At 41.8% G+C, this 22,888-nt stretch overlaps 1 protein-coding gene across 10 annotated transcripts in view; it reads left to right on the top strand.

Annotated features, from left to right (window-relative positions):
• The window catches only part of LMO7 (LIM domain 7), a 141,281-nt gene that overhangs the window by 104,735 nt on the left and 13,658 nt on the right, over positions 1-22,888 (top strand). For 6 of the 10 annotated variants that reach the window (XM_066580985.1, XM_066581011.1, XM_066581002.1 and 3 more), the window contains 8 exons: positions 1,930-2,111; positions 3,208-3,265; positions 6,726-6,782; positions 10,205-10,230; positions 12,981-13,085; positions 17,480-17,566; positions 18,429-18,919; positions 22,403-22,462. In XM_066580985.1, the coding sequence (XP_066437082.1) occupies positions 1,930-2,111; positions 3,208-3,265; positions 6,726-6,782; positions 10,205-10,230; positions 12,981-13,085; positions 17,480-17,566; positions 18,429-18,919; positions 22,403-22,462 (1,066 nt within the window). The remainder of the gene's footprint in view (positions 1-1,929; positions 2,112-3,207; positions 3,266-6,725; positions 6,783-10,204; positions 10,231-12,980; positions 13,086-17,479; positions 17,567-18,428; positions 18,920-22,402; positions 22,463-22,888) is intronic. The other 4 variants (XM_066581014.1, XM_066580968.1, XM_066580951.1 and 1 more) reach the window with 3 other exon arrangements.

Genomic DNA, 22,888 nt, shown 5'->3' with positions numbered 1-22,888 from the left:
GTGATGCCGTCTGGCATCTTTGTGATGTTTGTGATGCCGTCTGGCATCTTTGTGATGTTTGTGATGCCGTCTGGCATCTTTGTGATTGTGATGCCGTCTGGCATCTTTGTGATGTTTGTGATGCCGTCTGGCATCTTTGTGATGCCGTCTGGCATCTTTGTGATGCCGTCTGGCATCTTTGTGATGCCGTCTGGCATCTTTGTGATGCCGTCTGGCATCTTTGTGATGCCGTCTGGCATCTTTGTGATGCCGTCTGGCATCTTTGTGATGCCGTCTGGCGTCTTTGTGATGTTTGTTTCTCATATATTTTAAGTTTTAGTCCATATTAAAAAAAAAAAGTTTGCTACGCGGAATTTGTCAATGTCGGATTCGGTTGTGTACCCGACTGCACAATAATGTACTACTGGCATGTGCTACAATTCTACCGCACTTTTTTGCAATATTACCGATCCAGTAGGGATATCGCCTCATGGTTATGACGCATGAGCTTTCTATCCAAATACTGACATCTATTCAGATGTTCTTTATTTCTGGGATTCGCTTCTTGTCGGGGTAAAGATGAACCAACAGGACAGCAGTGAAGTCCACTCCAGAGTAGTATATGAATTATGTATGAATATTAATGAGCCGTACCAGACTCATTTTTGTGGCTTGCTACAGATTTTGAAATTTTGTTTTCTGAAACTCCTGAAGTGATTGGTATAAGTGGGAAGTAGCAAGTCTCACTATATTGTATCCTCCACAGCCTGCATGCTATTAGGGAACTGACGACTTCCCTTTAAGCATCTATTAGAAATTCATGAAATAGTAAATAAGTCACTGTCAACTCTTGTATTTGTTTAAATAGATTTTTGGTACTTTGTGACTTAAAGGCACTTTAATTGTATAACTGCATTATAAATCGCATGTATGCTTGGTATATTGAAAATGGCACAGGCACGGCGGACCCTGCATGCGGGATTCCCACAGTGGAGTTCGACACGGTGCCCAGCTGGTGACCCCAGCTCACCTATCCGGCGCCTTCTCCTCTTCTGACAATGTGCCAGCCGGAGTGCCGGTCAGTACATGCGCAGTAGAGAGGACGCCACACCACCACTATGGCGATCATGCGGCTCCTGCAGCCATTCTGCAATGATTTTAGAATGGCCGTGGGAAGGACTGCTTCCATTGACTTCAATGGAGGCCAGTCAGGCATAGCACGCAGAAAAACGCAATTTATTTCCACGCATGGGCAGGAAATTGCGTTTTCTCGTAGCATGCTATGGGCTGGATTTGCTGCGGAATCCGGAGGTGGAATCCCGCTCCGGATTTCACGATTCAAATCCACCCGTGTGCAGGAGGCCTAACTATCACAGCATTCACAGCTACTTACATTTTCGATTCTTTTGCCACAATATAGTTTACAACGGTATGTAACTAGAGATGAGCGAGTAGTGCCTTAGCCGAGTATCTCCCCGCTCGTCTCTAAAGATTCGGGGGCCGGCGAGGAACGGAGGGGAGATCTCTCTCTCTCTCGCCGCCGCAACTCACCTGTCACCGGCACCGACCCCCGAATCTTTAGAGACGAGCTGGCAGATACTCGGCTAAGGCACTACTCGCTCGAGTAATGTGCCTTAGTGAGGATACTCGCTCATCTCTAGATCTAACCAAATACTAAATTTAGTTTGTGGTCCGATACCTGCTATATATTTTTAAAAAATGGAAATTAAAGTGCCTTAGGTTTTAGTAAAGTATTCACTATGCTGTATTATTGCATGTATAACTGCATGTCTGGGAAGGTGGTTTGTGTTTTTTTTTTTTTTGGCGGAAATCTAACCCTCTGACACTGCTTTTGCTGCATGCTTCATCACTTTGTATACTTGTCTTAAGTTTGTGTTTTTCACTAACTTTCATACTTTGTGTCGCTGCATTGAATTACTTACCAATCAGACTGGGGTATTGATCCACCTTCCCTGCCATACAAAAGCCATAAAACCCTCAATTTGACCAGTATGGATAACAAACTTGTAGGTTCTCCCGAGAGTAAGTGGATTGACGCAAGCTCCAGGGGCGGCAGCTCCTCCAGATCTTCCAGCACTTTACTGAGAAGCAATCCAGCGGACGCAGGAAATGTAAGTAGTATAAACAAGATGATTCACCTAATGTGGACTTTTTTTTTTCTCTGCCATATAATATGAGAAAACCTGCACCTAGAGATACACCCCTAAATGCACCACAGAAGGGCATAATTTGTTAAATTGAACCAGCAGGTGGCGCTACATGTGAGATTATGCAACCTGTGAGCCAGCAAGAAGTTGAACAGACTTTTTTTTATGCAGTATTGAATAGTATTTGGAGGTACATTAGAACTAGTTCATAGTTGGAATGGAGTCACGCTACGGGTTATGTGCTTTACTTACAGGGTGTCCTAGATATTTTTTCTAAATGCAGCAAGTGCAGTAAAATCTATAGTCACTATTTCATTCCCTGCTGATCTTGTCCTCCCTGTTGAGCTTTGTTTAAGCTGCTGCACGTGAGCACTGCAGCCAGTACATAATGAGACTTACCAGGTTTCTTGCGTTTAGGATCCAATATATATTGTTAACCCTTTCCAATCCAATTTTGGATTCAGGGTTTTCTAAAAGGCTTTCTCTTTTTGCTGTTATACAATGGTGCCATCTGTTTGCTAAAGACCAGTGTGTGTGCACGCGCCAGAGAGGCTCCAACAGCAGAGTGGCTGGCAGTAGACGGTAAGAATACCCTGTCGGACGTCTTCTGACATTGGAGCTGTAAAAGCTTCAATCAGAATGTAGGAAGACGTCAGACAGTGGATTGGAAAGGGTTAACCGCCTCTTTAATCACATCACCCCAATATATGGGCCCAAGAAAAGTTGTAGCTTGGAATTCACTACTTTTATCTCCAGCCCTGTATTTAATCTGACCAGCATCATCTGACAGACTGACATGAAAGTTTCTTCTTGAGAATCCCTCTATTCACTTGGCACAACGCAGGTCAATAAAATGTTTTTGTTTTTTTTTCTCTTAAACATTCTTTAAATCACCTAAATGTTGTTGTGATTTATGTATTTCATTTAGATATGGTTTTAGGCTAGGTTTTCATATCTCATTTCTTGGGGTTTTGATGATTTAAGTGACCAGATAACGTGTGTCTGTGTGTCTTTGTATATCATTTGACTACCAGATAAATGTATTTTATTGGTTTGATAGGTTGAGGAGACTAAACAAGTTAATGGACTTAAAAATGAAGTGGGCGTTAAGCAAAAAGGTAATGCCACCATTTTCAGTCCCTCATGTTTTAAGTATGTTTGTCTGTTGTTCTGAAGTTCACATAAGTTGCTTCACATAAGAAATAACATGTGCACGAAGACAAAGGGACAGAATCTGGGGTAGGTAGTGTACAGTAGGCTGCTGCCTAGGGTACCATTCAGAAAGGGGCGTTCAGGCAAATTATTGCTTAAAACAGCTGCATTCTGCCAGCTTAGGTTCTTTTCATCATTAAAGAGGTGATTTAAATGGAATGTTTACATGCTTAAAATGGTGTGACATAAAGAAACAAAAAAGGAATACTCATTCCAATGACTCCTGTCCAGCACAGCAGCCTCGGCACCTGCTGCTTGTGCACGTGACTGCTCAGCCAATCACAAGCTCCAGCTGCGATTCTTCCATGGCCACTGAAGCCTGTGATTGGCTAAGCAGTCTGATGTACAATGAATGACGTGACCGTCTGCTGATTCTTCTGGTTCCTGAAAGGCAGGTAGTGGCTGCAGCTGAAATAGTTCAGCGTACACTTTTACTTTATTTCACAGCATTTTAAGCACACTTTATTTTTTTTAAGTCTTGGAAAACCCCTTTAAGTGTCTGAGCTGCAGATAGTGGTGTCCGTGCTGTTGTACAATATGCATTGGTGAGAAAAATATATTTTCATTGTGTGACCACTACCCACCGTAATCTGGAGTAAGAGTAGGGTCAAATTCTGAAACTCTCATTTTAGGGATAAGAAGTGCTTTTCTCACCCTTTGAATGGGGCTAGTGCTGGATTTGATATCAAATGCTAGGTTATTTCCAGAATGTTGTTGGCCTTTTAATAATGAGTGCTTGCATTTATTCACCCCCATTACGCAAGGTAAAGTAAAATGGTTTTACTGCTTTATCGAGTTGGCACCATCAGGGTCAGTCTTTCCATACTTGTTGCTTTGCCAACAATGCCTTTCTCTTCATACTCGCCCCCTTCCCTCTGTACAGGCTGTTTTTCGATTCAGCCCATGACACTGTAAATGCATCAGTTGGGTTGTCCCCCCACACTCCCTGTCAATCAGATCTGATGTGGCTCATTAGCAGTGAGGACCAACCACTTGACACATTCAGTATGTGTAGCCGAATCCAAGAACTTGTATAGCAGTGAATATGAACATGAACACATTGTTTGTGTCAGCAGGATTAAGAATGCAAAGCCATACAGTCGGCCCCGCTGACATGAGGACATAAGTCCATTCTAAATGTCCTGCAAGGCCTGTAGTGGAATCTCCCGTAGCAGTCTTGTAGTATTCCTGGCTTACTAGTTCACTAGTCTCAGCGGTCATGTATGCATGACTGGCACATGACTGTTGAGGCCAGTGATCCCATGAACGGCACATGATTGATACAAGAGCCTTCAGCACTGGGCCAGGTGGTTGGACATTGTAAAAGCTAAGTTGCTGTTTCCCCCCCCCCCTCTTTTTGCATACTTGTGCTCTCAGGTAAAATTTCAAAAATCTTGGACAGGCCCATGATAAATACTTTCACCTGCCTTTTTGTTACAGTAACAATTGTTTGTGTGCACCATGTTTAAATATCTAATGAGTGTACGCTACAGGCTCTTTGTGAAGCTTCATCAGACGGATCACATTCCATGGTGTTAGAATTCAGACTAAAGACACCATTGTGCCTTCTAAGTTACAGTATTGTATTGTGTTTTTTTTTTCTTCAGCTTGAACGTTCAAATGGCCAAGAAGTTATTTCATTACCTTACTAAAGTTGTTTGTAACGGACTTGCCTAGTAATGTTGCTTCGTTAACAAAAGCATGTTATTTATCAGATTTGACATACCGGTGCAGTATGATTATGGCATGCAATGTTTGAAACCGAATTGCTGCCTCTTAAAATGAAGCTTCACTTTAGAGCCACTCTGGTTATTTGCATACTGGTTTCCCTATACGAAATACTGTATACTCTAAGAAGTTTGCTAATGTGAGTCCCAGCTTATAGTATCCATGTTGAAGCTTCACTTTAACACCAAGTTGCTAATGCAATGACCTTGCTTCCCTCGAATTTAGGGCTTACTTATTTCTTGTTGTGTAGACTTATGCAAATGTTCTCCTTTCAAATTGTACTTACACTTCTTAGAAATCTGCCATTTCATTAATACATGGTGGTATTTTCATGCTATATCCTTTAGCGCACTCACGAGGTAGTACTGAGGAGCTGTGGTATATCTCTATAGCTATATGATCAATGTGATCCTCCGTAAGGGTGCCTTCACATTGGACAGAAATGCTGCAGGGTTTCCGCAGAAAATCTACAGCACTTTCAGCATAAGATTAAGAAAATCGTGTCCACATGGAGTAAAAAGTGCAGAAATTGCAACGTATTTCACAGCAGATTTTAACCTTTCACTGTAAAATTAACAGTGAATACGCCCTATGTGAAGGGACTGTAAAGTAGCTACAGTACCATGTCAGTATGGGGTTGCTTTAAAAAGGACCAGTCGGCCCACCTGACAGATCTGTTTTAGTAAATACCTGAATTCCCCATTTAAAAGCTGATGATTCTGGAGCATTATTTGTTAGAACTCTGATTTGCACAATTTATCGTTTTATTCCTTTAAAGGGGGTCATTAAAAAAGAAAAAATTCTATATTTACCTATTCCTCCCCCGTCAGTCTCCTTACCAGATATTCACCTCTCCTATCTTCTCCTGTTTCCTGCAGTCCCAGGGGGGTGACCTTACCTCCGATTCCTCTGCTTCCTGTGATGTTACGTATATTCTCAGACAGTCGTCTTCCTGTCTAGCAATGTACGCTACGTCACAGTCCAGCAGGGGGAGTGCTGAGCTATTGCAGAGACTGCTCATGCCTGCTGTCTCTGCAATAGATCAGCATTCCTTCCTAGCCAGTGAACGCTATGTCATAGGGACCTTCACTGATCGGTAGGAAGAAATGCTGGCTTCATAACAAGCTGGCCTGGCTAGAGGTGATGTGACCCGGGCCACTGCAGTAGCGCAGGAAGGAGAAGATGGCGTAAGAAGACTGCCTGTGAAGGAATAGGTGAGTATAGAATACATTTTTTTTTTTTGACAAAACCCCTTTAAGGAAATGTATGAGTACATTGGCACCTTGCCATTCTTGCTGTCAGGTGCCCCCTGCACAACATACCCTGGTCAGCACTGATCTAACCATGTTGGTGTGTACAGACACACAATTAACATGGGGAATGGAAATAGTTGTTAATTTATTCATACATTTCCAGAAAGAACAACCATGGAATGGTACAATAGAGAGTTGCAAGAGAAGATGTTCCAGCATTGCTATGTCTTAGCAAATACTAAAAGTTACCAAAGACAGACCTGTTAGGAGAGCTAAGGATAAGAGTGTAGCAAAACATGATTTTAATTTTTGACTACAGGGATGTTCTCCCTAATTTATTGGAATGATTATGAAACAGTTTTTCCACTTTGTATCTTTCAATTAGAAGATGAACCTATATCCTTGAGAAACTATAAAAGGAGGTCTCAGTTTTTTGAGAAAGGTAACATTTGTGATCAAGTACTAGCTGCTTTGCTGCTGCAGAATTTCCAAAAGTTCCTTTAGGACTAACCATGGTGTTGGGTTCTAGGCTTCTACTGCCGTATGCTGAAAGCAACATAATCAATTTTGTTTCCTCCTTAGGATCCTCTGGTTTTTCTTACAGCTCATGGGTCTACTTGTGTGGTAATGGGTGGTGGTGTTGTGCTGTAATCTATCCTTTTTTGTTTGGACCAATATCTTTAGAATAACCCAATTTACAAGAAAAAGCTTATGCCAACTCAGATCCAGGACATCCATATTTGTATGTTCTACAGTTTTAAATAAAACATTTATGCTCTTTTTAACCCATTTGGTTATTTGTAGCTTTTAGCAGCAAAAAGTAGCACTAGTACTTGCAGAAAAGCTGCCTCCGCAGTGACATTCAGGAGATCCTGTCTCACGTCTGTCAGTCACTTATAGCAGGAACGGATCCCAGCACAAGAGAAAGTTTCCATCAGCAATAAGTACAGTAGCCTCTTGAAATGGCATATTCTGCATCGGAGAACGAGGCTATGGATGTAGACTATAACCAAGCAGTATTGTTTGCTAAGCATTAGAGAGAAAATGTAATTGTAAGAATAGCTTCTAGATTACATGTTTTTTTTAGTGTAGCGCAGGCACTTTATTTTATTGTGCTTTTTATTGCTGCTTGTGATATGTTAGCAATACCTTTTTATTCTTCATCAGTTGTGCTGTAGATTGCCATGCTTTGTGTATGTGACTCAGAGTAGGCCAGTCATTGAGATGGTTCCATAGCTTTTTCTGTGCAATGCATGTGAGTTCCCATCCACTTTAACTAACCAGCATGTTTGCTTTCTTTGTTTTCTTTGTTTGTTGCTTTTTTTGTCTGCTGTGTCATATTTTGCATTGCGTTAAAAAAAATGTTTTATATTACAATATGCATCAAAACAGTGGTAATAGTGACCCCCCCACGGTAGCCCCAGTGGTAATGGTGACCCTCCCACAGCGGCCCCCAGTGGTAATGGTGACCCTCCCACAGCGGCCCCCAGTGGTAATGGTGACCCTCCCACAGCGGCCCCCAGTGGTAATGGTGACCCTTCCACAGCGGCCCCCAGTAGTAATGGTGACCCTGCCACAGACCCATATACTTACCCCCTTCCTCCTGCTCGGCGCTGCCACCTATGCTGATCCCAGGTGCACAATGTGACGTCAGTGTGCTGCCGGACGCCGCCTCCCCCTGCTCTCACGGAACCTAAAAGGAGATGGTAGGGGGAGGAGGATCCCGGCTGCGCACTGACGTCACAGTGTGCGACAGGATCAGTGCTGCTAGCAGTGCGACTGAGTGAAGACCGTCAGGGTAGCCACGGCCCCTGCCGGTATTCACTAACGTGTTGAGCGGTCGACGGCGGTGCGTGCCAGCAGGGAAGGACTCTGCATGCCGCCTCTGGCACGCCACCACTGTCCTATAGTAACAACACCTGTGGCAATGTCTGAGGCACCGACAAGAATTACATCACCTGTAATACTGAGGAAATCCTGAAAATGTGACCGGAGGGGGGTGGGGGGGGGGGCATGAGGACTGGAGTTTGGGAAACACTGATCTAGAGGAAAGAAGGTTTCTACACCGACATAGAAGGGGGTTCTTTACTAGAAGGGCTTCTTCACACTGGCGATGCTATGCAGGAAAAAAATCGCATGTCTTTTCTTTCTTCGATATTGCCCATTGTTTTCAATGGCGCCAGCAGCATAGTTGGGGGTCCCTGACAACTGGAGTTGAGAAACACTGGCTTGGGCCATGTCTGTCAATGGCTCAGGTCACTATCTTTAAGTGCAGTGATGGTGATCGGGCCAATGCAAGGGAGAGCAATGGTTGGCCAGACAGTCATCGAATACTGACCTTGGAACTTTTGTCAAGGGTGTGCTTTGAAGACTAATGGAATTTATGGCTAAATATTAGCCTGGTTAGAAATCCTTGCAGATACAATGTATGCTTGTCCTTTCCCCATTGTAACTCCAGAATATAACAATTTTGAAATCGCAATGCTATATCCATTTCAGAACTTCCTCCAAGTAGGGTGTAAGTTGTCAGAAAACATTATACTATTTAAACAAAAAAATTATATATATATATTGTTGGCCAATGAAGTCATTGTGCAGAAACTGCCCTTTCTTCATTTTAGTTTTTTTAATTCTTTGCCTAGAGAATTCTATGCATTATTAGGCCTTAGTCAGACGGGCGTTTTTTTGCGCGATTTGCGGATCGCGTGATGGATGCGCATGCGCAAATCGCGTGACAGGGGGGCGAAAAATCGCGGGAAAAATCTACACCTAGCCGCGTTAATCGTCGCAGCAAAACGCCCGTCTGACCGGAGAAAAATCGCCATGTGCATGAAACTTAGACTGGCCGGCGAAAAAAAACGCAGCTAGCTGCAGTAAATGATTTTGGTGCGCACATAAAACGCCGAACGCAGATAGGCGCGATCTGTGAATTGTCGTGTCCTATAATTTATCGCATATCCGCATAAAAAGCGGACATGTGACCGATACCATAGCGAACTATTGGTTCTATATATGCGCGATTTGCATGCGCAAATCGTGCGAAAAAACGCCCGTCTGACTAAGGCCTTACAGTGCGCTTTATAGAAGGGGAACTGTGTACAATAACGCTCCTTCTATTACAATCTAGATAACCTTTTCCCCAGGTTTGTCAATAATATACGTTGCTATTGAAAGAAAGACGATGTAGTGAAAATGTATTGCTTTAATCAATGTAGATTGCAAGTATACAAGGGTTAAAGTGTTCTCTTTTATGAACACTTTAACCCTTTTTATGTTAAAGGACGTCTCTCATCCACTTTACCTCTAAACAAAGTGTGTCCAAAGGTGGACGTTATGAAGAGAAGTATCCACATACTGTGTTTATGCAGTACTTACATTAACCCAAAATTGCCTCTCTCCATGGCGCACACTGAATGTAAATTGCCTTTAGACAATCTGATGGGCGATGGTCTTGCTGCTACTGGTCCATACTCCCTCCCCTTCACTGTGCACAAACCCTGCCAAAATCTGCTATTTGCCTGATGTCTTCTTTGCCCTTGACTTGAGTGGGTTGGCTGTGTTGGGATAGCCCAGACTAGTAGCCACAAGTGCACCACCCATCAGACAGAAACACTCATTTCAGGGTCCTGGAAGGACTGGTATATCGATTCTTGTTAGGTGGGTGATAGAAAGTCAATTTGTTTAGTGGCTAAAATGGATGGGACAGACTCTAAGTTAAGAGACCAAAGTATAGAGTGTTGAAAGCTTCCACAAACAGAGAATCTCCTCCTTGGATGTTTTTTGTACTTCATGTAAGCATACCAAATGTTTTATTTTCCTAACTTATGACCTCTCTTTGTTCTGTTTTGGCTGCCTCACTACTAGGAAGCACAGATTCTTCTGCACCAGATGTAAGTTTGCAATTTGTCATCGCCTATAGCAAATTGGCAGTATTTATTGCATACAAAGTAGTCATTGAATCAGTCAGTGATTTAGCAATACCCAGTGTAAGGGATAAATCAAAGAATAGCCCATTGTCAATGATGACCTCGCAGTTTTTCAAAGGATCTTGAGAACTTGAAAGGGTTTTCTGAGTAAATGCTATTGATGACCTGTCCTCAGGATAGGTCATCAATAGTCGATTGACTGGGGTCTACCGCTGGGGACTTCTGCCAATCAGTTGATTGGGCGCTCACTGTCAATGCCACAACACAAAGGGGTACTGAGCAGAAGCAGTTAGTTACGTAGTGACTGGTGATCTTAATCACAGGCACAGCTCTCTTTAAAATCAATAAGCACTGCGCCTGCAATTATGAGTACCAGACACTACACAGGGAAGAAGCAACCAAAAATTATAGTGTGCACTACACAATGAGGAACCTGCTAATGAGGTGCACAATATGTATGGTTTGCTTCCAGCCCTTTTCTTTTCAGTTGCATCTTTTTGTCTGCAAATAACACCAGCACTCTAGAAAATATGAATGGTCTCTTGGTATTTAAATAAGATTTTGCATAGGATATTCAAACATATTAAAACCATTTAAAACACACAAAAGACAGCTAACTACTGTAGCTGGGAAAGACCACACAAAACCTACATGATTGATTGCTGCACAAATAATCCAAAGCATGTATGTAACAAGTAAATAGCCACTCGTAATACATGCTCAGACTGCAGGATTCTGTTCAAAGAGAAGTATACCAGAACGATTGCTAAGGAAGCGCCACCAGAATGAGAAGTGAAGCGGTGGGCTTCATAAAGAGAAGAATGAAGGCTACATGTGGTCCATCCACCCTACACGCATCACCAGTGGATGCCTGGCTTCATCAGGGGTGGCATAAAGTGTACAAACAAAAAGGTCCTTAAATGGGAAGTAAGGAAAAAGGTTCAGCTTGAATATGATGAGCCAATTAAACTCCACCAACGAACATGGGGCAGAGAAGTAACAGAGTCAGTCCAATGTCGGGGTGCAGTTAGATGACGTCTGCAAAGAAAGTGATGGAGAGCCAGGAAGAGTACACACAAGGTATGAACAAAAGACTAGAGCATGCACAAATTGCTTGTTTCTTTTCCCTGTTGGCCTTCTCTATGCAAAGAACACAAAAGCTCAGCTAGTGAAGTGGTAGCTAGAAGGCATGAAGGGGAACAAAGGAAAAGCTGTCACATGATGAAAGAATATGATATAAACAAACATATGGACCAACTGATTGGAGCAGTATTGTGAAAGAAACGCCAATGCAGTAATACTGCGTATAAGAAATATACTGCAAATAAAGAAAAAAAATACCCATGGGCCCAGCAGGAGTGGGAGAGTGCGTCAAGAATGGACACGATGCCCCTCTACCACAAGAACACAAAGAGAAGGCATACTCACAAAGAAACTTCCAAAATTCTCCATTACAAAAATAGAATTCAATTTATCATTAAAGGCAGATGAAATAAGTTGGATAAGTCTACAGAAACAGAAAAGTAGAATTTCAGTTCACATAAAAAGAAAAAAAAAAAATAAACTGGTTTCTCTTCAAGCTGTCCTCAATGGATGCAGAAAGGGTATGCACCAGTATGCTCTGATTCAGATAAAATAAGTAAAGCACAAGCAGAGGAATCACTGATGCTGATAAAAATCTGAAACCTAAACAATAGGATAAAAATGCAGAGAAATGACAAAAAATGTCTAATAGGTTAATGTAATGCAATGTCACTGTTTTATAGAAGCTCGTAAATAGCAACTCTTCGTTGATGCCTATAGGAAATAAACTATTAGGCTCAATTCACACGGGAGAGTGCAATGTCTGGCTGTGATTGACAGCCCAAAATCACACTCACCAACATGCGATATTCCCACGGAGGCGAGGCGTTTTCATGTCAAAACCACCTCAATCACTTCAGGAAAGTAGCTATCCTCAGTCTCTGCTGACAGCTGCGGAGGATCGCAGAGTGTCTTCCATTGTATTGAGGGAATCCACTGTGAGAAACCTCATATTCTCTCTGATTAATAGCACCCTTATGTAGGACCGATAACAAAAGGAGGTCCAGCATTTTCTTGAAGGCAGTTGGATCTGATGGCAGTTAGACAATTGAATAACCAACAATTCTTTGACAATGAGCTTCCTGCCAATTCATATCTGTGGGCCATAGAACGACATTGCCCCCCTTATCAGCTTTTATAACTATGTTGGAATTATTGTTCAATCTTTTGGTAGCAGATTGTTCCCTTTGGTATTCATATTGCATATGATACTCCTTCATATTTTCTAGAGTGCTGGTGGTACTTGCTTGCAACCCTTTTCTTTTCAGTTTGGACACTACAGAGGGGTCAGAGCGAACTGCTTCTGCTCTGTACCCCTGTGTGTTGTGGCGCTGATGGTAGATATCTGATTGCCTGGTGTCCCAGATGATCAATTGTTAATGACCTGTCCTGATGATGGGTCATTAATAGTATTTGCCTGGAAAACCCCTTTTAAATGTTTTTTTTTTTTTTGCTAAGGACTACTCCACTTGTTCTTATTTTCTTGTTTCTCTAACACTCCCTCATTGCGCAAAATTGATTAGACTTGGTTTGCATTGAATGTTTTTATTTATGAGCATGTTAATTAGATACACATTTTGATATTTATATAGTTAAACACCTGTATTTGAATTTTCTGAAATTAATCCTAGATGCCAATTCCATCTATAAATGTTTCAACAAGGTGGTCTTGGGACCCTGAAGAGGAGAGGAAGAGGCAAGAAAAATGGCATCAAGAACAAGAAAAAATGTTGCAGGTAAAGACTGTCATAAACATTGAGTGGACACTTTCAGGGCTCCTTCACACTGGCCATCGCTATTTTGCCGCGAGTAAATCACAGCAAAAGCGCTATTTTGCCTTTGAGATGTCTGAGCGCCAGCAATACTTTTCTTGCAAAAGCATCGCTGACACTTACGATTTTCTCACGATAGACATTAGGAGTTTCTAATGTTAAGTCACCAGTTCGTGCCTTGTAATGCAATAAAAAGGAGGCTCCGTAGGGAAACGTGGGAGATTAAAAAAAAAAAAAAAAAAAAAAAAAGGTAAACACAAAAAGATAGGACACGCTGCAATTTTTTTTCCACATCGCATGAGTGAAAATATCGCAAATTGAAGTTAAAACATTGCAAATCATTGGTTTCATAATTCTGCATTTTCACTCACTCTCACATCGGGCGAACATTTGTATGATTTTATTGCAAGTGTGAAGCCACCCTTAGAGACGCCTTCCATTTCATGATTGGAGCTTCCCTATAGGGAAATTACACACATGATCCTGGAGTGCAGCATGAAAGCAAGTGAGCAGGTTTTCTGTGGATCAGTTTGTATGAATCCGCATTAGAATGGGAGCATCAAGCCATCTGAGTGGCTTCTAATGAGACCTGGTCATCGCTTGTAGGTTAGTCGCGGCCAGAATTTCCAAATATTACAGCCTTGTGGGGTTTTCTCATGCAATGCATGCTGTTCAGTGTAGACGGTGCATGGTGTGATTTTAGTAAACCTCCAGCTACAGGGCATCCTGTGGGTGTAAAGCACTTGTGAACCAAAGAGGTCAGAGGAGGATGCCAAGCATCGTTTTGTTGAACAGGCCGTGTATAGCTGAATACAATACTGATGCTGCAACTAATGTCTGAATGGACAACTTTGTTCTTTAGCATGGTCGGAGCCGCAAACCAGTTGGAGCGCTCTTGTTTAAGAGAAACAGGCAAGACTTCAATGGGCAAAAAAGACTAAAAACTGGATCACCGAGCTGCTTGGGTTAGAAGAATCCAGATTTCAGTTGCACAGTGTTGATGGAAGGATTAGAATTTGGTGCAAGCGGCATGAATTGATGAACCCTTCCTGTCAGCTGTTCACAGCATGTCACTATCGTGTCACTGCCATCTAATTGATTTGTACATGGCATCTATTGCATTACATATCCATAAGTAAACGTGCAGTGTAAGAATAATTGGCATCAGTTAAATTTGCACAGAGAACACTCGCATTTCTTGCAGAGTAGCCGCATTTTTAGCTAATGTTGGACATGTCCTAGAGACATGCAAAAAATGTTGATCAGTGGGGTTCTGCTGCTGAAAACCCACTAGAATGAGGCGGCTGCAGCACTCATCTATGTTTTGTGTCCCCTTGGCTGTCTTCATTGGTTTTGAGCTTCTCTTTTTTTTTTTTTGTTTTTGACCGCTGAAGACTGCCTCCATAGAGTTGTTTACCATTTTTTCTATAGCTCTCTGACAAAACTAAAAGTTAGCTGAAAGTGCAGCTACTCTTTAAGAAATGCTAGTGTTCTCTGTGATTTGACTAATGCCAATTACGACTCTTTAAGCCTTTAATGCAGCAGGGTGTAAGTTAAGTCCCGCAGCTTCAAGACACGTATGAAGAAAGATCGCGGGGCGATCTCGCTCCATAGATCACGGCTGCCAGCTGTTTCTTACAGCCAGCAGCCACCTCTAACAGCTCCGATAAGCCGCATCGCTTATCAGAGTTAAGTTTTTAAATGCGGCTGTCAATTCTGATATCTAAATCCCCCGATCGATGTTCTGGGGTTCCGTACGGCCCTTCGCAGTGAGACAGCCGGTTGCCGTGCAGATATCATGACAGCCGGGGGGCCTTCTAAAAGGCCCCAGGACTATCATAGCAGAATGCCTATCGAGCCATGCCTGTGGCATGGCTTGATAGAATGCCTGTCAGATGGCAGTATAATGTAATGCTATGGCATTACATAATACTGTGGGAGTGATCAAACAATCACACGTTCTTGTTCCCTTTGGGAACTAAGGAAAAAAAAAAAAGAATAAGTTAAACAAAATATTACGAATTATTAAATAAGTTAAAAAAACAACAACTTTTGCCATACTTATAATGAAAGAATCTAAATAATAAAATAAAAATGCATATTTGGTATCACTGTGTCCGATCTATCAGTTATCCCGCACGGTGAACATAGTCAGAAAAATAAATAATGGCAGAAATGCGCTTTTTTTGGTCACAAGCCCCCCCCATCTCCAAGAAAGAATGTAATTTAAAAAGCGATCAAAAAGTTGTATGTACTCCAGAATGGTGCAAACAGGAAAATGAAAAAGTTACCGTGGTCAGAAGATGACAGAAAATAAGCAAATTAAATTAAATAAGCAAATTAAATATCTTTGAAAAAAAATAAATGTAGTACAGCAAAAAAAGCTGTACTTTTGGTAATTTTGGTATCCTAGTAATCGTACTGATCCATAGAATAAAGCTATCATGTCATTTTTGTTGCAGTTTGTGTGCTGTAGAAACATTATGCACTCAAAGATGGCGGAATTTCATTTATTTTCCCATTTCACTCCACTTTGGATTTTTAAAGAGTTTTTCAGTACTTTATATGGTATATTAAATAGCACCATTGAAAAATGCAACTCCTCCCACAAAAAACAAGCCCTCAGACATCTACATCGATGGATAAATAATAGTTATGATTTTTTAGAAGGGGGTAGGAAAAACCAAAATAGAAAAAAAAGGGCCATGTTCTTAAGGTGTTAAAGGAAAGCTGTTGCCTCATTTACTAATTTATAAACTACTTTATACCATAAAATGTGGGATATACTGGTGAAAATGACTGTCTTTATTTTGCTGATCAAACCCTCCAATGCTGCAATATCTTTTCTGCACTTCCGATGCAGTATGTAAATTTCTTTTAACCCCTTGAGTGGCATGCCCGGAAAATTTCCGGGACCAGCTCCACTGCTCATAGCAACATAGCCCAGAAGATTTCCGGCCTATGTATCACAATGGGAGCTGCAGAGCACAATGCCACAAGCTGTGACAGTGTGCTCTGCTTGCACAGACCCACAGAGAACAAAGCAAGGGCTTTGAAAAACCAGCAGAAGATATTGCCGATATGTCGGCAATCTACTGCTTTGTTTACAGGTTGCCATAGAGACCATCGGCTTGTCAGAAGCAAGCCGATGGTCTCTGTGGCAGGGAGAGCTGGTTGTTAGCTGTCAGAGGACAGCTAGGTACCAGCTCTTACAGCAGAGATCAGAGAAAACCTCCGATCTCTGCTGTTAACCCCTTACATGCTGCAGTCTGTGACTGCAGCATGTAAAGGGCTGCCACTGCAAAATGTAAAGGGCTGTCACCATCGGACCCCCGGAATGTGATCAGGGGTCCTGATGGGTCCCTGTGGAAGTCCCCTAAAGGGACGACGACAAAAAAAAAAAAAAAAGTTAAATTATAAAAAAATAATAAAAACACTTGTCTCCCTTTTACTTTGTAAAAAAATCAAAAATACAATCACACATGTGGTATCCGTGTGCGTCGTAATGACCCAGAGAAGGAAGTTAATGCATTATTTAACCCCTTAATGACATGGCCTCTTTTTTTCTTTTTTCCCCATTTCTGTTTTTCCTCCCTCCTGTTTAAAAAATCACAACTTGTCCCGCAAAAAACAAGCCCTCATATGGCCATGTCAATGGAAAAATGAAAAAGTTATGGCTCTTGAGACGCAACTGCAAAATTAGTTGAAATTCAATGATTAGACCATTTTAAAAAACCTGCCCTGGTGGGCACGACAGGGTGGTAGGAAACCCGCCACTCAAGGGGTTAAGCCATACATTGGGCATTTCACCTCGCCTCCTTGTCTGGGCTCTCTCCCACCACCTTTTTAGTAGAACATGCCCATCCTCTTAATTGTCTCCATGCAGTCACAGATGGCATCTGTTTCAGATCTTCTGTGCCACACAGTGATGACCTGTCATCCATGCAAGTGCAGTAAATGTCGTTGCATGCAGGTGCTAACCTCTATACAGCGCAGAGGCAGAATATCTGGCACACTGTGTCTGACTGCCTGAGCAGGAGACTTCAATTAAGATATGATGGGTGTGTTTTGCTCAAAGAAAGGGGAGAGAGCCTGGACGAGTAGAAGAAATGACCTGCCTATCAGACGGGTTAACAAGAATTTGCATACCATGGTGGAAACGTGGAAAAGATGTCTGCACTGGACGACCTGATGAGCAAAGATGGTACTGTAATCTTCACCACTGTGTCGTACACCTTTTTGTTATGAGCAATTTTATATTCCGAAAATCAGGCGACTATCTCCTTTTTTAAATGGCTTTTATTCTATAGCTGAAATTTAGATATTCGATTTTAGAATTTGTCATTCTGTGTTGGCAGGAAAAATACAAACGGGAGCAAGACAGACTTAAGGAAGAGTGGGAGAGAGCTCAGCAAGAATTTGGGAAGGGAAGACCTCTTGATCAGGTTTGACCCATACGTCTTGTTCTGTCTTTTGCCTATTTAGTTTTGCTCTCTTTGCAGTTTTGTTACATACTTGTAATGGCCTGTGGCAGAAGGATATGATTGGTTATAGCTGTCCCTACATTGCTTTTAATAAAATTCAGGGTTTGGTTTCAGAGATTGACATCCATCTAGGGTATCTTAGAAGATGAGAACTGCAGAAGTGGGGTTGTGGAAGTGAAAGGCTTCACATGCATGATGAGAAAGTTGGCTAGTGCCATGTTGAGTGCCACTTTTGGAACAGGAAATATACATTTAAGCAATAAGAATGAATAATGGCTATGAGAAGCATGGATGATGCAGCTAATTAAAAGTGTGTTTTAAATTTACATAGGCATACATTTCAAATATGGACTTAGAATGGGGAAGTAGTACTGGGCACTAGCCTTTGCCTTGAGAGCCAAAAGAGTTTGTACTGTGACTTTAAGCAGCTGGTTTCTTTCCTTGTTCTTCCCTACTTTCAGCTTGCAAAATGTGGTAACCTTGATGCATTTAGAGAAAGTCTGGGGCAAGTGCAAGAAAATCTACAGTTATAGGTCCCATAATACCTCCTGAAATATGAGATGAGGCATGCTGCATAAAATGTGGTTCTCAGTTGTGTTTGTTCCAATTTTCATTTAAACTTTAATGTAGCATCCAAAACCAGCCAAATAACTGTGTACCCTCATCACAGGGAAAACCAAGTATTAATTATACCATGTTGCTAATTTAGCATTCGCTCAGGCTAATAAGATGGGGGTTTCGGCGCGAGTCTTCTCTGATGGTGAATTTGAAAATGGGTTTTCTAAAATAGACAACTTATTAATATCTTACAATTTTATAACAGGAACCAGAGCTCCTACAATTCCATACTACCAGGTCCATGACTTCACATGATCCTTCTTCATACTTGAGAACAGAGGGGTCTGAGGACTTACTGAGCAGTAAAGACAATCTTAAAGACGATAACAAGAGACAGGAAGAGGAACGTGAAAGAAAACTGAAAGAAGAAAGGTTGAATTATTTGGAAGCCCAGCGTAGACAGGCAGAGGAAGAAGAACACAAGCGCCGAGCAGAGGAGGAAGAGTCCAGGCGCTGGGCAGAGCAGGAAGAACGCAGACATCTAGCGGAGGAGGAAGAGCGAAGGTCCCGGGCAGAGGAAGAAAGACGCAGACTGCAGCAAGAATTAGAAAGAAAACGGCAAGATGAGGAAAGAAGACAAAAAGAGGAGGAACAAAAGAGACTTAGAGAAGAGGAATGGCAGAGGCAAAAAGAGCAAGAGGAGGAACAACAAAGGCTAAAATTACAGAGTGAACAAATTCAAAGAGCAGACGTAAGGTTAGTATAGCCAGCTGCAGGGTGTTGATTTTAAGCTACTAGGAACAAAAATCAAAGCTGAACATAAATGGTAATATTTAACTTTTTTTCGGCTTCTTTTAAAACAAAAGGAGGTTTCATAATGAGTTGCTTATGCAGTGTGGGTTAATTACCAGGCATTTGAAGATCTGTGATTCAGAAATTGCCACCAAAACACAAGTATATAATTTAACTATTTTAATATATTGATCCAAATTATGCTCTGCACTGACACCTTATGATATCCATATACTGTGTATTGTAAAATGGCAGTACAGTATATCTGTCATCCGACTTTTAACCCTTTCCAATCCAATGTCTGTCCTGCCCCGAAATCATCATTTCCCTCCACAGCTCCGATGTCGGGACAGGCCCGACACTGCAGTGCAGGAGTGCATCTGCTCCCGATCATCAGACACATCGGGTGCAGATACACTCCTGCGCTGATCCTCATCAAGGACCCCTGAGGAGAAGGCAGAAAGGGTTTTTAACCCTTTCTGCCTTCTCCTTTACACATTACATAGCGCTCAATTAGCGCTATGTAATGCAGAGAGATTCTGGCCGGCGATCATGTGACCGCCGGTGTTACTTGACCCCCAGCGTTCACATGAATGCCGAGCCGGGAGCCTGCACCGTGGGGGGAATGCAGAAGTAATACTTCCGCATTCTCCTTCTGCCTCCTAGCCCGGCGGTCATGTGACCGCTGGGTGCCACCTGACCCCAGCGGTCACATGATCGCTGAGCCGGGAGGCGGAAGTATTACTTCCGCATTTCCCCCACGGTGCAGTGAGCACCTGCACCCTCCTGAACTCTGTTCAGGAGGGTGAAGGGAAAATGTATTTTTTCTCATCCATTCTCCCCAGCTCCAATTTATTTGGAGCTGGGGAGAATGGATGAGTAAAAAATAAATGGATTGGAAAGGGTTAATCCTCCATCTTCCAGTGATGACATTACTGCTGACCAGTTTTAGTCCAAATCGTAAAGCTGAAATGTAAACTACTGAATAACAAGAAATGTTAGTCTTTTGTATGTGATCCAGTTGCTAGTATAGAAACTACAAATTTCAAGTTTCGTTCTTTAAAAAAAAAAAGACACAATATTTAACAGCATTATTTGGCTGTAAAATCTGATTCAAAAAGTAGTGCATTATGAAATTTTTTATGTCAGATGAGGTCTATAACATTATAGAAACGAACTGCAAGTTACTGTTTTCAGCTCTCGATGCATCCAAACAGACATGACACTCAGCTGAGGACTGAAGTCCTTTTTGTTTTAACAGTCACTTGTTGGCCTCTGCACCAGATCCCGACAGTGATTATTTTTTACATTCTAGGTTTGTCAGAGTTGTTAAAGGGATTCTAACATGAAAAAAGAAAAAAAATTTACTTGCCTGGACAGGACCGATCGCCAGGCATGTCCCCTCCATCTGGCTTCTTCATCTGTGGCTTGTAGAAGCAGAGCAGGAGCAGTCAAAATTACCGCTTCCTGCTCTGCTCCGTCCGTCAGCCACTTCCGAACTGAACGGACGAGCCGCCCACAGCAAGCATGTCACAAGCAGTGCTTGCTGTGAGGGCCCATTCGTCCTGGCCAAACTCCGAGATTTTGCGCGTGCGCAGGGGAGACACAGCCCGTCCTGACTCCTGTCAGAGGGCACCTCTCCACTGCGCATGCGCGCAATCCCAGAGCAGGGTGGCTCGTCGTCGGAAAAAGAGAAAGAAGACTGCCTGCTAGGAGATGAGCACCCTGATGACAACAGAAGACAAGGTAAGTATTATGTTTTTATGCTTTAACAGTCAAAAATCGTGGGTTCCCTGTGTCCATTAGGCAGACCAGGGAACAATGGCTGCTAAAGCATAAAAGCATTATTCGTGTCAGAATCCCTTTAAGAATGATAAATGCCCTCCAAAGCCTAATGGTTATAAAAAAAAAAAAAAAAAGCAAAGACTGTGTATAAGATGGTACCTTAACCTCTGTCACAGAATACAACATCAGAAACCTTTCTGAGACCAACACAAAAAACTTTAGTAATTCAGCTTGCGTCCGGGAAAATTTTTTTATTACATTTTTAGAATATCAAAACAATATTGTATCATACAGTGTAGTACAGTATATTAGAAATACAATTGCTGGAAGACCTTCAAAAAGCAAGGCAAATTTTTCAAAAAATTATACACACATTATCCCACTGATGCTGCCCGTTGGTGTAGGCAGCGAGAAAAATACAACAAGTTATATGATAATCCGACACTGTATTTTCTAGGTTTTTGTATCATGAAATCAATTGGCTAGCAAAGTATAGATATAGTATAGAATTTTCAACTTCTTAACAACTAAGCCAGTAAATCAGGGGTGATAATCCAACCTCCAGGTGAGTACTGAGAATGTATCGTCTATTTTCATCTCTGGTTGCTTATCGATCCATTAAAGAACATGACATTTCATAATCCAAAATTATAGCTAGCCTCTCAGTAGAGCTTTTCATCTACGGAAGGGATATTGGTTTATGTTTCTTCTAATCTCCCCAGGTGATTTGTGTCTGCTTGGATATAGTACCAGGACGTATTACTAAATGGGCGCATACATGTTAGGATTTTGTTTGAGTCTAGGAACCTTTCTATGAAACCCGCCACTTAAAGAACTTGGGTGCTTGCGATTCTGCACATCTTTCTATCTCCAATCTCTCCATTTTTTAAAAGGTGTTTTAGTTGCTGTACTAGATCCAATAGTACCGGGGATTTTGTTTGCAACCAGTTTGCCAACTAGCACCTTTTACTTCTTATAAGAATAGTATGATTTTAGTGTTTTTGACTTAACTAGGGAGAGAGTGGAATACGTAAGCTTTGGATTTGCTGCAGATTTTACACTTTTGGGTATGTTAAAACCATGGTGGGAAGCATGCAGCATATCCAACTGTGCAAGTGTGAAACACATGCAATGAGTAGCAAAGTGAATGAGCTTTCAAGAAATCTCAGGTACTGCAGAAAAAAATTGACCTGCAATGGGGTTTTTAAATCCACAGCATGTCCGTTATATGCTGTGGGATTCCTGAGTGAATTTCGCATCCTCAAATGAGGGAGTGAAATCTGTATCCAAACTAGCATCAAAATCCGCATGTAGCACGTGTGGATATTGATGTGCATCCAACCCAAAATCTGCAGCACACTTTCTGTACTGTGTGAGCATAGCCTTTGCATCGCAAATGGTGAAATCCACACTGAAAATCTGCAGCATATATTGGCATGAGTAGAGGTAAAGTCTGTGCCACAGATCAGTTTGGGTTTTCTTTGCAGCATGCGGATGTAATTTCTTGAAGTCACATCCACATTGCTCGGACTGCCAAATGCTTCGGGGTTTCCATGCACAATTCTATTGCACAAAATCTACCCCATTTCTTACATGTGAATGTCAGCTTGGAGCTTTCAATATATTCACGGTGTTAAAGTTTTTTATGGTTTGTTTGTGCAGTTCATCTTATTCAAGATCCACAAGGCCTGTTGATGAGCCTGAATATACATCCTACAACAGGTGGGTGCTTAGGAAGGAAGTTGCTGAACCTCCAAAAACTTCTGACATGCCGCCGCTGCTCATGTAAAATTACATTAGAGTCGTATCTCACATTTCTGATTCTTTCTTCAATAAATTGCCATTGTAAATGTGTTCTCATCATGGGAAATAGTTATGTGTAAGATTTTCTGGACTCAGTTGCTGGCTGTTACTGTAAAGAAACACATTTCTGTAAATTATTGGACCTTTACAGATGAAGGCCCCTAGGTGTGCATTAACCCTTTCATGACCAAGGGTCATTGATTTGCCTAGGTCCAGGTCACATTCTGCAGTTTCAATATTCCCACATTCAAAAAAAATCATAAAAATTCTATAGGATTGCTTTTCTTTTTTTTTTTTAAATTTTGGTGGGATGAGATCCATCTTTTAATGGTGCAACTTTAAAAT

The sequence above is a fragment of the Eleutherodactylus coqui genome, chromosome 1 (genome assembly GCF_035609145.1).
Source record: "Eleutherodactylus coqui strain aEleCoq1 chromosome 1, aEleCoq1.hap1, whole genome shotgun sequence".
NCBI classification, from domain to species: domain Eukaryota; kingdom Metazoa; phylum Chordata; class Amphibia; order Anura; family Eleutherodactylidae; genus Eleutherodactylus; species Eleutherodactylus coqui.
The sequence above is the reverse complement of the archived record's forward strand: the minus strand, read 5'-3'. Positions and strand labels throughout refer to the sequence as shown.